Source organism: Notolepis coatsorum, assembly GCF_963971535.1.
Source record: "Notolepis coatsorum genome assembly, chromosome: 1".
Classification (NCBI taxonomy): domain Eukaryota; kingdom Metazoa; phylum Chordata; class Actinopteri; order Aulopiformes; family Paralepididae; genus Notolepis; species Notolepis coatsorum.
The window spans coordinates 314,444,479-314,459,849 of NC_140165.1; the positions used below are offsets into that span (position 1 = coordinate 314,444,479).

Here is a 15,371-nt window from a genome sequence, read left to right on the forward strand (position 1 = left end):
TGTGTGTGTGTGTGTGTGTGTGTGTGTGTGTGTGTGTGCGTGTGTGTGTGTGCGTGTGTTACTGTGTGTGTGTCCACGTCCCCATGTGCATGATGCATGTTTATATGCACTTTCTTTCCTGGCCTTGATGTCGTTCAGGCATTACCACTGTTTGGACTGCAGGTCCACTAACCTTCAGCCTGATTGGACGGCTCGGCACATAAACACCTCACAGGTCCAATAACCTTCAGCCTGATTGGTTAGCTGCTCGGCACAAGAACACCTCAGTCCACATGTATGTGACTCACTGAGCATATTGATCACACGGCCTGACGAGGAAAACTAGCCAAACATTTGTTGAACAACCACCAGCTTACCTCCCCACAAGCTCCCGGAAAGAGAGATTTAAATGTATTTATTTAACCTTTATTTAACCAGGAAATCCCTTGGGATTAAAATGTCGAGGGAAACCTGGCCAAGATAGCACAGCAGTACAAAGTTTAACCTTTCCTTTTTTTTCTTTTTTATAGAGCATGTTAAAAACAGACGAGGGACAATAAAAAAAATAGAGCATGTTAAAAACAAATAAGGGGCAATTAAAGAAGAGCATGTTAAAAACAGATAAGGGGCAATTAAAGAATAGAGCATGTTAAAAACAGACAAGGGACAATAAAAAAATAGAGCATGTTAAAAACAGATACAGGGCTATTAAAAAATAGAGCATGTTAAAAACAGATAAGAGGCCATTAAAGAATAGAGCATGTTAAAAACAGACAAGGGGAAATGAAAGAATAGAGCATGTTAAAAACAGATAAGGGGCAATTAAAGAATAGAGCATGTTAAAAACAGATAAGGGGCAATTAAAGAATAGAGCATGTTAAAAACAGACAAGGGGAAATTAAAGAATAAAGCATGTTAAAAACACAAGGGACAATACAAAATAGAGCATGTTAAAAGCAGACAAGGGGCAATACAAAAAATAGAGAGCGTTAAAAACAGACATGGCACAATAAAAAACCGAGCATGTTAAAAACAGATAAGGGACAACAGATGCATATATACAAGCACATACAAAATCCAGTTTACGAATAGCATTTGCACTCTTCAGTTACACAGTTGTTGGTTTTTTACCAGAGCTTTGAACTGTCCCAGGAGGAGAGTCGTTAAGCTGCAGTGGGTTCTGAAGGTTCTTCCAGGACCAAGAGAGGAAGCAGCTCTACCAAGTTCTGAGCAAATCCTGAGTAGCAGCCGTCTAGTGGAGAGAACATTAGCAACAGCTGCTGCCTGCTGGTGAGTGATGGGAGATTATTACACAGATAATAACCCACTATGGCTTAAAGGGGAACTATTTTACTATTTCTTTCACTATTTGGGCACTTTTACACACTTCCTGTGAGTCTATGGAACACCTCTGTACGTTTTTTTTTTTTTTTTTTTTAATTCATTGTTTTGTATTTCTAATCAAGTACTCAAAAACAGCATTTTTCTACCTCAAGATCTTAAGCCGTTTTGAGGCTGGGCTCCAACCACTGTGTGGCCTGGTGCCAACTGCCACATCAACTGCCACATTATTATGCAGCTGATAAATCTCTGACATCACAGATATGCAAATTTTCAGACGACTCAGTTCAGTGAGGGTGAATATTGTGAGAGGAGAATTGGAAGAATGCGCCAATATGAGAATTAGAGACATAGATCCTATTAATATGAGTCCACATAGCTAGGAAACAATGCTAAACACTGAAAAAGGCCATTTATAAGATAGTTCCCCTTTAACCTTCTGTAGTGTGGTAGTGAAAGCGTTAACCCTTTATCGTGTGGTGGTAGTGAAAGGGTTAACCCTTTGTAGTGTGGTAGTGAAAGGGTTAATGAAGACCAGGAAACCACATCATAAAGTACACAGCGGAGAGAACATTACAACAGCTGCTGGTGAGTGATGGGAGATTACACAGATACACAGAGAGTTTACCCACTATTGCTTTTTTAGAACATATACCAACAATTCTGCTGTCTCCTTAGACTTAACCCTTTCACTACCACACCACAGAAGGTTAAGTGTGGTAGTGAAAGGGTTAACCGTCTGTAGTGTGGTAGTGAAAGTGTTAACCTTCTGTAGTGTGGTAGTGAAAGTGTTGACCTTCTGTAGTGTGGTAGTGAAAGGTTAACCTTCTGTCGTGTGGTAGTGAAAGGTTAACCTTCTGTCGTGTGGTAGTGAAAGGTTAACCTTCTGTAGTGTGGTAGTGAAAGGTTAACCTTCTGTAGTGTGGTAGTGAAAGGTTAACCTTCTGTAGTGTGGTAGTGAAAGCATTATAACCATTTGTCGTGTGGTAGTGAAAGCGCTAACCCTTTGTAGTGTGGCAGTGAAAGGGTTAATGAAGACCAGGAAACCACATCATAAAGTACACAGTGATGTCTACGGGACAATGAGTTGAATATAAAACGTAGAGGACTGTGATATACAGAGTCTACACAGCGAAGTATAGAGGAGGCAGCATGCATGTAAATAATGTCCCCATAATCTAGAACAGTGTTTCTCAACTGGTGGGTCGCGACCCAAAAGTGGGTCGCGGGGCCATTTTGAGTGTGTCGCGGCTGTGTGTGTAAAAAAAATAAAAAATAAAAAGGTAAACAAATAAAAATGTTTATTTATTTTTTGCACTACCTATCTTTGTGAAAGTGGCTTCTCAGCTCTGGTCCAGCTGAAGACAAAGCTGAGGAACCCTTTTTTTTTTGTTGCAACCCCAGTTATCCCATTAGTTCCCCCAAACTTAGGTATGTTATGTTAAGCTAAGAAGTCTGCTAAGAAGCATAATTATTTATTATTATTATTTAATTTCATTGGGTTTTTACTTAGCCCTAGTTGCACTTTTGTTGCAACCCCAGTTATCCCATTAGTTCCCCCAAACTTAGGTCTGTTATGTTAAGCTAAGAAATCTGCTAAGAAGCATAATTATTTATTATTATTATTTAATTTCATTGGGTTTTTAGCAATAGTTGCACTTTTGTTGCAACCCCAGTTATCCCATTAGTTCCCCCAAACTTAGGTCTGTTATGTTAAGCTAAGAAATCTGCTAAGAAGCATAATTATTTATTATTATTTTATTTCATTGGGTTTTTAGCAATAGTTGCACTTTTTTGTGTTTATTTCATGTTTTGAAAGATTGCGTATTACTGCGTATTTACATAAATCATAGTGGTTAAAAATGTTGGGTCGCGACTTAATGACTAAGGAAAATGTTGGGTCCCGAGGCTAGACCAGTTGAGAACCACTGATCTAGAACACTTGAGAAGGTTGCCTCTACAAGTGTTTCCCTAGCCGCCTTAAATTGATTTACCAGGTTCTCAATATGCACTCTAAAACAAGAAAGCCTGTCATCCGCCCCAAATACCCAAGTACTTATAGGATACTCTTTCAATGAAGGTACGGATGCCTTTAAGGTATGAATGCCAACATTATCTGAGATCTGGCAGCGAGCTCTGGAAAAGATCATCAAGGTTTTCTTAGCATTTAAGAACCAACTTCATGGTTGGTTTGCGAGAGGAATGTTATGTTGCCGGTGAGAGGAGTGCTCTCTCATGTGCTCCTGTGCCCATGGGCGCCCTCTGAGAAGACCCTCCCTCAATTCCTCCATTACTGCTCAATTGCACAACCCTGTTAAATATTCCATCCCACTGTGTTGTTATCGTTATTCTAATTAGTGTATATATATATATACTGAACCACATCGTGCACAATTGTACAGCCCTGACCTATTTTATTTTATAGTTACATTCTATTCTATTCTACTTCTATTTGAATTCAGTTTATATTCCATTTGATCTACTTCAACCTTTTATTTTATTCCACCGGTAATTGTCTGTCCATTAACGTCGCACGAAATGACCAAATCAAATGCCTTGATGGCAATAAAGACCTTTCTGATTCTGATTCTGATCTGATCCTGATTCAATGCACCTATCACTGATCAGACTCACACTGGGATCAGTATACTGTATAAGCAGGTTTTTGGACCGACATAACATCCTCCCACTTCTTTCACTCTGAGAGATCACGTGTGACCATCTTAGACGGTGTAAAATGGTAGATGGACTGCATTTATATAGCAGCTTTTATCCAAAGCGCTTTACAACTTATAAATAAGGACTCAAGGGGACACTTTGACACGCTGCCCAGAGGAGCTGGAATCGAACCGGGAACCTTCCAATTACCAGACGACCGATTACCGACTGAGCCACTCACTGAGACTTTAGGAGTATCACCGTGGCCCAAAGGTGGCGAAGCATAAAAGAAGATGCTCCTCAAACAGCCCTCATCAGGTCCATCCACCACCAGAACGGCCACCGCTAGCCCCTTTTCGTGACCGTGATGCACCGAGTGAATACACAGCCCCTTATTCCTCCATAGGAAAATCCCACAATTAACTCTGAAGAACTGGTCCTCCGCGAAACGCTCGTTGTACAAGTATCGCAGAGACATTCGAAAGGTACTCACAGTTGCACAAGGGTTTCGGACAGAGAAACGCAATGGTTTGAAAGCTCTGCGTTGCTAATAAACATTTTAAATAATTTTTATAAACTGGTCAACACTGCTTTATTTCCGGCATTGGGTGCCTGGTGTGCCTGCGCTGTGATCACAGCGCAGGCGCATCAGGCAGCTAAAGCCGTTTTGAGCAGTGTTGACCAGTTTATAAAAAATATAAAAAATGTTTATTAGCAACGCCGAGCTTTCAAACCATTGCGTTTCTCTGTCCGAAACCCTCGTGCAACTGTGAGTATACCTTTGAAATGTCTCTGCGATACTTGTACAACGTTTCGCGGAGGACCAGTTCTTCAGAGTTAATTGTGGGATTTTCCCATGGAGGAATAAGGGACTGTGTATTCACTCGTCCAACCCTGTCGGTGTGCATCACAGTCACTAAAGTGGCTATGCCACCGCTGGAGATGAGCAGGATCTTCCCTCTCGCGTCACCATCCCCGGCCGGGCGTTGTGATGTGGTTCACCACCCCTGCCGCCGCTGCAGCCTGGCTCCTGCATTCCAGCAGGCCTTATCTTCTTACTTCCTACCTGTCCTCTGTGGCACCAGGACAATAACAGCTTAACTCTGAGGAGATGTAGATCCTGGCTCAATCCACCTCCACCCAGGTGCTCTGGCTGCTGGAAATGTGATGGCCATCTCTCTACCCATATTATGCAGAGATACATTTGGTTATCCCAATCCAAACTAGATGAGCCAAGGAAGAGAGCCCTCCTCTACGACTCCCTGTCCGAAGACGCTCTCCTTTAGTGCGCACTGTTATCCAGAGTGCTCCAATACCCTCTATTGTAGGACCACCAAGACCCTCTACTGGAGGACCTCCGAGACCCTCTACTGCAGGACCTCCAAGACCCTCTACTGGAGAACCTCCAAGACCATCTGGAACCGGTTCAGGTAAGCTGTAGTGGACCTCTTGTGCGAGCAAAGAGACCACTCACTGACCCCTGTTGTTCTCCCCTCTGGGAGTGGACGCTCTCCCTCCCTGTTCCCTGTACCCCCCATCTACCTGACGAATAGGTGGTTGGAGAGGGTGAAACTAGAGCACCGGAAAGGGGCTCAGCATGCTGGTTCCTATCCACCACGCTGGTTCCTCCCCCATGGTCCATTTCACCATGGTCACGGTCTGTCCCAGGTGCACAGTGCAAAGTGTACCATCCGCCTGTTCTAGGACAGCAACTGGTTTCTGAAAGGTTGAACAGGACTCGAGGTGCAAATCCAGAGCCTGCAGAATAATGAAAGACCCCCACCACCCCAACAACAAGCTGTTCAAACTGCTGCGGTCAGGCAAGCGCCTACGTACACACGCTACGAGAACAGAGAGACTACGGCTCAGCTTCTTCCCCCAGGCCATCAGAAAACTGAACTCTCCACACACAAGTACACATGAGCGCACACACATGAGCACACACACACACACACACGCACGCACGCACGCACACACACACACACACACACACACACACACACACACACACACACACACACACACACACACACACACACACACACACACACACACACACACACACACACACACACACACACACACACACACACACACACACACACACACACACACACACACACACACATGCTGGTAAACAAAATGTCACTTTAAATAATGGAAAAGTCACTTTAAAGGAATGAGGTATAGTATAGTTTAGGTACAATATAGATATAATGACGGAGTTAAAATTGGAAAATTGTATATTGTATAGTAGTGTACATAGGAACCAGTTTCTCAGGAACTTAGCATGTCTTTTTTTTTATCATGCACGTCTTGTGTCTTACCTGTTTTTGTTTATTTTTATTTAGGCCTATTTTATTATTGTATTATTGCACAATCGATGTGGGCATGTGACCACCCGCATTTCACTGTATGCCCTGGTATGTATATGTGACAAATAAACCTATTGATTCTTGATTCTTGATTCTATCACTCCTGACATCATCAGACCCATTCAGAGCACTCTCACCCCCTCTGTTTACACAGGGACGTTGGTGCTATCAATCCAATCTCATATAGTGTGAGGCCAGGTCCTTGGACTGTTGAATCTCTCCTATCTGGAATCGGTTCTCACCTTTCTCCTGTCTCGGTGTTTTTTGACTGTGAAAGTCGATGCCTCGGTTATCTCCGCCTGTCACCAGGGTTTCGATGATAAGTCTCTGCTCAGCCCTCCACTGGTCAAGCGCTTCCTGCAGGTTGCTAGGCACCTTAAACCAGTTAAGTGCATTTTGACTCCACAATGGAACCGCTCTCTATTACTACATACAGTGTTGTGTGTCTGAGGTGTTCTTATGTTCTCTGTCTGTCCGTCTGCCTGGTTCCCTGTTTCCATTGTCCTGTCCATTTAATAATATTCTTTTTTCCCCCGGGCTGCGCCCCAGACCGATGTAATAATTGGCTGGGGGGGCGCATTATAAATTAAAATATATCATATCATAGTCTATGGAACCCTATTGAGCTGTTGGAACGAGCCAAGTCAGTTGTCTTTTGAGTCAGTTGTCTTTTACCTCAAGTCATTTGTCTTTTTACTTGAGTCAGTTGTCTTTTAACTTGAGTCAGTTGCCTTTTAACTCGAGTCAGTTGTCTTTTAACTTGAGTCAGTTGTCTTTTAACTCGAGTCAGTTGCCTTTTAACTCGAGTCAGTTGCCTTTTAACTCGAGTCAGTTGCCTTTTAACTTGAGTCAGTTGTCTTTTAACTCGAGTCAGTTGCCTTTTAACTTGAGTCAGTTGTCTTTTAACTCGAGTCAGTTTTGAGTCGGTTGTCTTTTAACTTGAGTCGGTTGCCTTTTAACTCGAGTCGGTTGTCTTTTAACTCGAGTCGGTTGTCTTTTAACTTGAGTCAGTTGTCTTTTTGATTGATTGATTGAAAACTTTAATTAACAGATTGCAGAATGGGTACAGTACAGTACAGCTCAATACACACAATTGTTAAGTGGATGCAGACCAGAGAAAGTCTTTCGTCTTGTTTACATCAGGGTCGCCCATTTTCAATTCATAATGTTTTAACATGAGTCTCTTTGAGTCTCTCAGTCTGCGTGAGAGGCGCCACTGACTTCAGATCCACTCGAACAGTTGCTTGTGTGCCATGGTGAGTCAGCCAGAGGCCAGGCTCTGTCAAAGAAATGCCTGTCACAGTGGTTGTGCGAGGGCATCGCCATCTGCTCCACTCAGGCAGGACAGACTCTCTGTCAGGGTCAGGGAGCAGTGTTGAGGGGCTGCCTCCTCGGCTCTCCTCAGAGGGGGTTCAGTGGAGGACTGCACGCACAGCCACCTCTTGGTATTCCCCTTGTCGCTTGTTACGACCCCTGAGGTCGAAGGGTAACAAGGGCTGAAACATAAATATTGGTTGACAGAAAGGATGACCATGATATTTGATGATATTTATTGACATAAAAGGAAGCACAGGTAACTCAAGGGTGAGCCAACAAGGCCAAAACAAAACACCACAATTCTCCAAAACAAACCAACCTAACCTATGGTACAAATTAATTACATTCAATAACCTAAACCATTACCACCAACCAATGTAGGGGCAGGAATGGCAGGGAGGAATGGTGGAGAAATGGTCTTGACTGGAGGGAGGAAACAAGATGGAGACTAAACAAACACTGGGGAAGCAAAGACATTGGGATGTTACATCCCTTTATCTCCCACTCTGTCCTCCACCCGGGAGCCCTCCCTCATCCACCTAGTTCTGGCTAGCTGTGAGATTACCCAGGATCCCATTTTTTTTGTGCCAGTAGGGAACTTCTACATACAATTAAGCACTGGAATGCCTGTCGTTTCTTGTTCAGGTTACAATTTGTAACTCCTGTACTGACCCCCCAGGCATTCAGATTGTTTCCCTGTTTAATACATCTCTGCCCTGTAGACTTGAGGATGTTTGGTTTAGGGTCAGTACTTTTACGCACGTGTAAAGAGGGTCCCCCACTTGGTCTCCCACTTGGTAAGCTAGACTAATTGGCTACCCCGTTTTATTTCCTTCTCAGCCATTTCCTCTGACTTGTCAGGTTTGAATACATGGCTGTTTTGTCTTTTTTACACACAGAGATACGCCGGCGATATATACGACTCTGACCCCTGGTATTTTAAAGGGCCAACAGGGGGTACACTGATCAGGGGTTCGTGCCAGCTTCACCCATTTGTCCAAAATAGCTGAAGCAAGACGCCGAAGCCAGCGTGAGTTATGGCTTATAACTCTAGTTATATGAATGTTGGCAAGTGTCTTGCTTCTACTCCCTGTTGTCACTGGTAAATCTTTTTATTTAAACTAGGGAGTCATTGAGAGAGACCCTCATTTTCAATGGTGCATAGTGTACAGACAAACAATCAATCATAAATACATAGTCAGAAAACTATTATTATTAATAATAATAATAATAATAATAATAATAATAATAATAATAATAATAATAATAATAATAATAATAATAATAATAATAATAATAATAATAATAATAATAATAATAATAATAATAATAATAATAATAATAATAATAATAATAATAATAATAATAATAATAATAATAATAATAATAATAATAATACTACAGTTCAGAAGCAATAGCATTTAGCAGAAACAACTACATGTTGATGGTGGACGGTTATTGATAAAAAATCTAAAATGTCCAAAAGAAACAAGAGTGCTTAGTTCTAGGTCACGTTGTAATAGATTCCATGATTCCGCGGCTGCACTGATACAGAAAGCAGTCTTGCCAAGATCAGTTCTATCTCGGGGGGAACCTGAAGAACTAGACAATCACTGGCAATCACACGAAAAAGAAGCGGGTCAGGCGGCTACGTGGTGCAGTGGGCAAGGCGCTCACCACGAATACTGGAGACTGGGCTCAAACAGATCATCTCCCTGTTCGAGCCCAGCGCTCCACATTGCTTTCAGTTTAGCTGGTCGTCCGCACTAATACACATTGGTATTAGGGGGAGGGAAACTGATGGGTGGGGATCGGGCGTTGTGGACAGCGACTCCTACAGGTCAGTTGGTGCGCCTGCGCAGTAGAATCAGGAAGCGACGGGGGCGGGGCCCCTCCAAAGCCCAGACCCCCGACGCTGAAAGATCGAGCCGCGCAGGTGGAAAGATGCGACTGCTGTTACCTCGAGTACCGGAGGGGACTCGTGCTATGTATGACTTAGTCCACATTGCAGCCGGCTTGTGGGAGGCAAGAAACAGCGTTCAAAGACAGGGGAGGGTTGAATTGGACGATACGAAAATTGGGATGGGAGAAAAATTGAAAATGGGAGAAAAAGTGGACAAAAAAAAAAGAAAGAAAAGCGGGTCCAACACCTGCTTATAGCAGAGGAGGGAGTGGTCCTGGTCAGTGATAGGTGCGTTGAGTGAAATACTATTAGAGGGCACCAATAGGTGAAGAGAGCTCCACTGGCTTCCCATCGCTGCACGAATCCTCTTCAAGGTCCTTGACCCGGCATACCGCGCAGAGAAGGGAACGGCTCCCTCCTACCTCCGGTCTCTAACTACACACCCTCAAGACCCCTCCGCTCTACATCTTCTGGCCGCCTCAGACCCACTCCTATCCGAGCTCCGGGGGGGGTCATCAAAGAGAAGCCGGCTATTCTTGGTCCTCGCTCCACAATGGTGGAACAAACTTCCTACAACAAGTCAGGACGACAAGTTTAGTCGTCAACTAAAAAACACACTTCTTCAATCAATTTCTGAATTTACTTTTTGTACATTTATTTTAAGAACCTTCGTAGGACTGTCTTCTACTATCATGCCCTTTGCCACTAAATAATCTTCCTTGCCTATTATTACTACCTACTATATGCTAAATGTCTCTACTACTATGCACTCAAGACTGTATAGCACCCAAGTTTCAACACTGTTTGACGATCATTGTTACTCAGCTGCCAGAGTTGTACCCTTCCTGCTAACTTGTTGTACAGAACCTGTAAGTCGCTTTGGATGAAGACGTTCGGCTAAATGACTAAATGTAAATGTAAGCAATACCCTTGTCTAGCATTGATATAACTATAGGGTTACAATTCACAACTTGTGCATTCAGAGAAAACAGCAGCTGGTGGTGGTCAGTGTGCGATCACGTTGTTGTTAAAAGCTGATTAGTCAACCCCCCCCCCCCCGCTGTGACTCATTTGCTGTGACTCATTTGCTGAACAGTACCAGCGGACCGGAGTGTTCCTTGTAAACACAGACAACACAAGCAGAACAGCTGAACTGTTTCTGGTTGTTGATCCTAACAACCCGCCATGCCTTTTGTAGCAGAAGGTTTATATCTTATCAAAACTATCATTGAAGGAATTGCAGGTTTGATATCGTCTCCCCCCCTCTTTCCCCCCTCTCCCTCCTCCAAGTCTCCTCCCACTCTCGTCGTCATCATCTCGCGGTGACGCACTTTATAGATACACAGTTTACTTAGTGCTGATAGATGCTTATAAACAGGCGGCTGTCTGAGGTTGCGAGTGCTACGCTCCTTTGAGCCTTTCAAGTGGTTCAGGATGAACACGTGGATGGATGAGTGAGCTGGACTGGTTCCCCTCTCATCCCCCTCCTACGTCTCTGTCTGTCCCTCTCCTTGGCAGGAGTCCCCGGCCAGGCTGTCCTGCGTCCAGGGTGAGAGGATGGAACTGGGCCGGGGATCAGGAAAGCGTCCAGGGTGAGAGGATGGAACTGGGCCTGGGATCAGGAAAGCGTCCAGGGTGAGAGGATGGAACTGGGCCTGGGATCAGGAAAGCGTCCAGGGTGAGAGGATGGAACTGGGCCTGGGATCACGAAAGCGTCCAGGGTGAGAGGATGGAACTGGGCCTGGGGTCAGGAAAGCATCCAGGGTGAGAGGATGGAACTGGGCCTGGGATCAGGAAAGCGTCCAGGGTGAGAGGATGGAACTGGGCCGGGGATCAGGAAAGAGTCCAGGGTGAGAGGATGGAACTGGGCCTGGGATCAGGAAAGCGTCCAGGGTGAGAGGATGGAACTGGGCCGGGGATCAGGAAAGCGTCCAGGGTGAGAGGATGGAACTGGGCTTGGGATCAGGAAAGCGTCCAGGGTGAGAGGATGGAACTGGGCCGGGGATCAGGAAAGCGTCCAGGGTGAGAGGATGCAACTGGGCCGGGGATCAGGAAAGCAGTCGTGGTCTCTGGGGATTCTCTGCTCCCAGCTCGGCTCACAGCTCTAATGCTCTTAGCGACGGATACATGAAATCTGGAGCGGGACCCAGTGGAGGTTTTTAGCACCGCAAGCCCAGACTCAGTCCCTTCATTTTACACATTATTAAATAGGAATTAATATGTTTGTTTATGTTTATTTAGGATCCCCATTAGCTTTTGCACTTAACAAAAGCTATTCTTCCTGGGGTCCGGCACACACAACGATACAACAATATTCAATACATTACATCATTATCAACATCAACATCAATTACATCATCAATTACATCATTATCAACATCAGTTAGGATGATATTGTACAAGATATTTATTAATAAAAAGTATTAAAATCAAATAATTAAAATCAAATAAATAGTGCTTCCTGAGCAGCACTCACTGCCATAAACATAAATACAATGAACAGTCAATTGGTTTTCACCGCTATGCCATAAGGGTTCAGTGCATGCTCGTTAGTAGATGGTATTTAAAAATTTTCTTGAAAGTGGTTTTGGATTCTATTTCAGCGAAGTAGCTTGGCAATGAGTTCCATTCCATGATAGCTCTGTAAGTCACAGAAGATTTGAGTAGATTTGTTCTGGGTTTAGGTGCCATTAGATGGCCTGACGTAGCGTGTCTGGTCATATGGTCAATATATAGAGAATATAGTGAGCAAGTCCAGATCAGAACGAGGTGAACTAGCAGTGAATAATTTTCACCCAAAACGGGAGAATCCATTACTTACATTTCCTACCAACACCAAAACAACATTTCACTCACTGTAAACAATTACCAGCATTTCACAACATTTAACACTATTATCTTAAGGACTGTATCCTTGGATTTCACAGCATTTAACTATAATTTCACAATAAAATACTGCAATCAAAATCCTCTGTAATATCACATCAGATTTTGTAATACCACAACACATTGCAATGATTTCACAGCATTTAAGAGTGTCATATTACAGCACCTGTATAGTCTGCGTCACGAGATATATATATATATATATCTCGTATCACTGCTACTACACTGAAAAAACGGGAAAGAGCAGGTCTTTGAATTTACATCAATACAGTTAGTATAATATAATATTATGCAACAAATTCATTTATAATAATTTTGTGATCATGTTTCAAGTAAACTTCCGTTGTTTATGGAGAATGTTGAATTTACTGGTTTCTCTCGTGTTGATTGAATTCTGAGATCAGTTGAGTTGAGTTGAGTCACCAACCGGAAATAGCATTCGAGTGGCAGCTAACGTTAGTCCCGAAAGGGGCTGTACAATTTGGCTATCCAACCGCTCTCCCAGGATATATTTGAAAGGTTTGTTTTTTGGTTATCTACCTTAGCTAGTGTTAGCTAGCTACCTCACTTCAAACAAACTCCTTAAATGGCTTGTCATTGTGTAAAACATCGTGCTGACAGGGGAGGAAATTAGGCCATTTTACTCGCCAAATGCGAGTATTTTTTATGTTTGGTGAGTGATTCATGAAGACCACTCGCCACACTGGCGAGTAAAGACAATCGCCAGAGCCAACGTTAGGTAGCTAGTCACATAGATATAAAACACTAGATGGCTCAAGGCGGAGTCTCCCGCGTACTTCAGCGGCGGCCATCTTGCGAGAGTACATGCACCATAGACATGCATGATATGAGTGTGTGCTCCACCCTTGCAAGATGGCCATCATGTGGCAACGTTGGTCTCTGTTGGCCAGCAGCGCGGGTAAGCCATCTAGTAATATATATCTATGGCTAGTCAACCTGTAACTTGCTTGCAAACTAACGTTAGATGCTGGGCTCCCCGACCAGCAAGTTAGCTAGCTAACTTTGCTAACCGTTACCAACGCCAGCTACGGTGGTTTTGATTGATTGATTGAAAACTTTATTAACAGATTGCAGAATGGGTACAATACTATGAGGGCCGACGTGTATGTGTGTATGTATGTGTGTGTGTGTGTGTGTGTGTGTGTGTGTGTGTGTGTGTGTGCGTGCGTGCGTGCGTGCGTGTGTGTGTGTGTGTGTGTGTGCGTGTGTGTGTGTGTGTGTGTGTGTGTGTGTGTGTGTGTGTGTGTGTGTGTGTGTGTTTGTCAGGTGTCCAGTATCAGTGAGGAGCGATGGTAGCCTCCATATAGAGAGAGTGATCTGCAATCTGCTTAGGTTGGAGGTGCAATTCCTAACAGGCTCAACCATATGGATAAAAGTGCCCATATTATGTGCATTACACAAACCAAAAACAGATATTGTCGGAATTACTAGAAGAAAGAAACGTTACCACCTTTGGCTGATAGTAATTTATTCATTTCTTAAGATTTCTTTTGGACTGGTCTAATAAATGTTTACGGTTCTTAGATGGATCCCTCCGCTGCCTCCTCCTCCTCCTCCAGGGGTCACTGCAGGGGTCACTGCAGGGCGACACGGGGAGCGGCGTACTGGCTCATGTTAGGCAGGCCATGCATTATGCAGCAGCTTAGGCCACTGCGCTGGATCTCCATGTCCTCGGCTACAGTCCACCTGTCGCTGCTCTGGTCGTAACGCTCCACGTGGGAGATGGTGGTGAAGCCATTGAAGCCTCCGGCCACGAAGAGCAGGTCATCCAACACCCCGATGCCAAAGTGGTTGCGGGGGGTGAGCATGGTGGACAGGGCGCGCCAGGAGTCAGTCAAGGGGCTGTAGGCCTCCGCGCTACGCAGGTAGTGTACACCGTCAAACCCTCCCACCTGTGGACAGGACACATGAGAGGAATATTTTAGTATGTGGTTAAGGCAGTCAGGCAGACACATTATTAATCCACTTAGGGAAATGAGGGCACCACAGCAGCATTGCAAGTCAAATGATACATATCTATAAAAAGATCTAGTATAAAGCATTTGTCTCCATGTGCACCTACCACATAGACTTGTCCTCCGTACGCAGTGACTCCCACTCCGCTACGCCTGCTGCTCATGGGGGCGATCAGAGTCCACTGGTTGGTGTCTGGGCTGTAGCACTCAGCTGTGAACAGATACTCCGCCCTGTTGAAGCCACCACAGATGTAAACCTGTAATAAGAAAGAATATTCTAATTTAGTTTATATGTTCCATTTTATTTCATTCTACTTGAATTGTCTGTCTAATGTTAATGCACCAAAGGATCAAGACATTCCTTGTATGTGCAAGCTTACTTGGCAATAAAGACATTTCTGATGTCTGATTCTGAACGATACCAATCGCTTAGTTTTTAATATAAACGTTCCTTGTGTCCCTCAGTTCCACCCACCTTGCCATGGAGTGCTGCGGCGCCGGCGTCACTCCTGTGCTCTAGCATGGGTGAAATCAGTGTCCACTGGTTGGTTTCAGGCTCGTAGCGCTCTGCGGTGTTCAGTCGCACGTATCCGTCGAACCCTCCCATGGCGTAGATACAGCCGTCCAACGTGACCACGCTGACGTGACTGCGGCATGAGTGCATGGGAGCCGCCTGCAGCCAGCTGCGAGTGACAGGGTTGAACATGTGCACACTGCTGGAATGCTCTACGCCGTTTCTGCCTCCGACGCAGTAGACCAGACCGTGGAGATAAGCGGTGTCGTGGAAGGCCCGGGGACTCTCCGCCTCAACGCTCACGTCCATCCATCCACCGGCTCGGATATCGTAAGCCTCCATGACATTGATCGGCCCACCATAGCCTCCGATGGCCAATAGGACCTCCTGGGGCAGGCGTGGGCGCGTCAGAGGGTTTGGGA

At 44.5% G+C, this 15,371-nt stretch overlaps 1 protein-coding gene across 1 annotated transcript in view; it reads left to right on the plus strand.

Annotated features, from left to right (window-relative positions):
* The window catches only part of rtn2a (reticulon 2a), a gene marked incomplete at both ends in the record, with an annotated part of 50,746 nt that extends 35,791 nt beyond the window's left edge, over positions 1–14,955 (plus strand). The window contains 3 exons of the mRNA XM_084311631.1: positions 5,282–5,408; positions 11,092–11,208; positions 14,901–14,955. Coding sequence (XP_084167757.1) covers positions 5,282–5,408; positions 11,092–11,208; positions 14,901–14,955 — 299 coding nt within the window. The remainder of the gene's footprint in view (positions 1–5,281; positions 5,409–11,091; positions 11,209–14,900) is intronic.
* Positions 14,956–15,371: the final 416 nt, after the last annotated feature.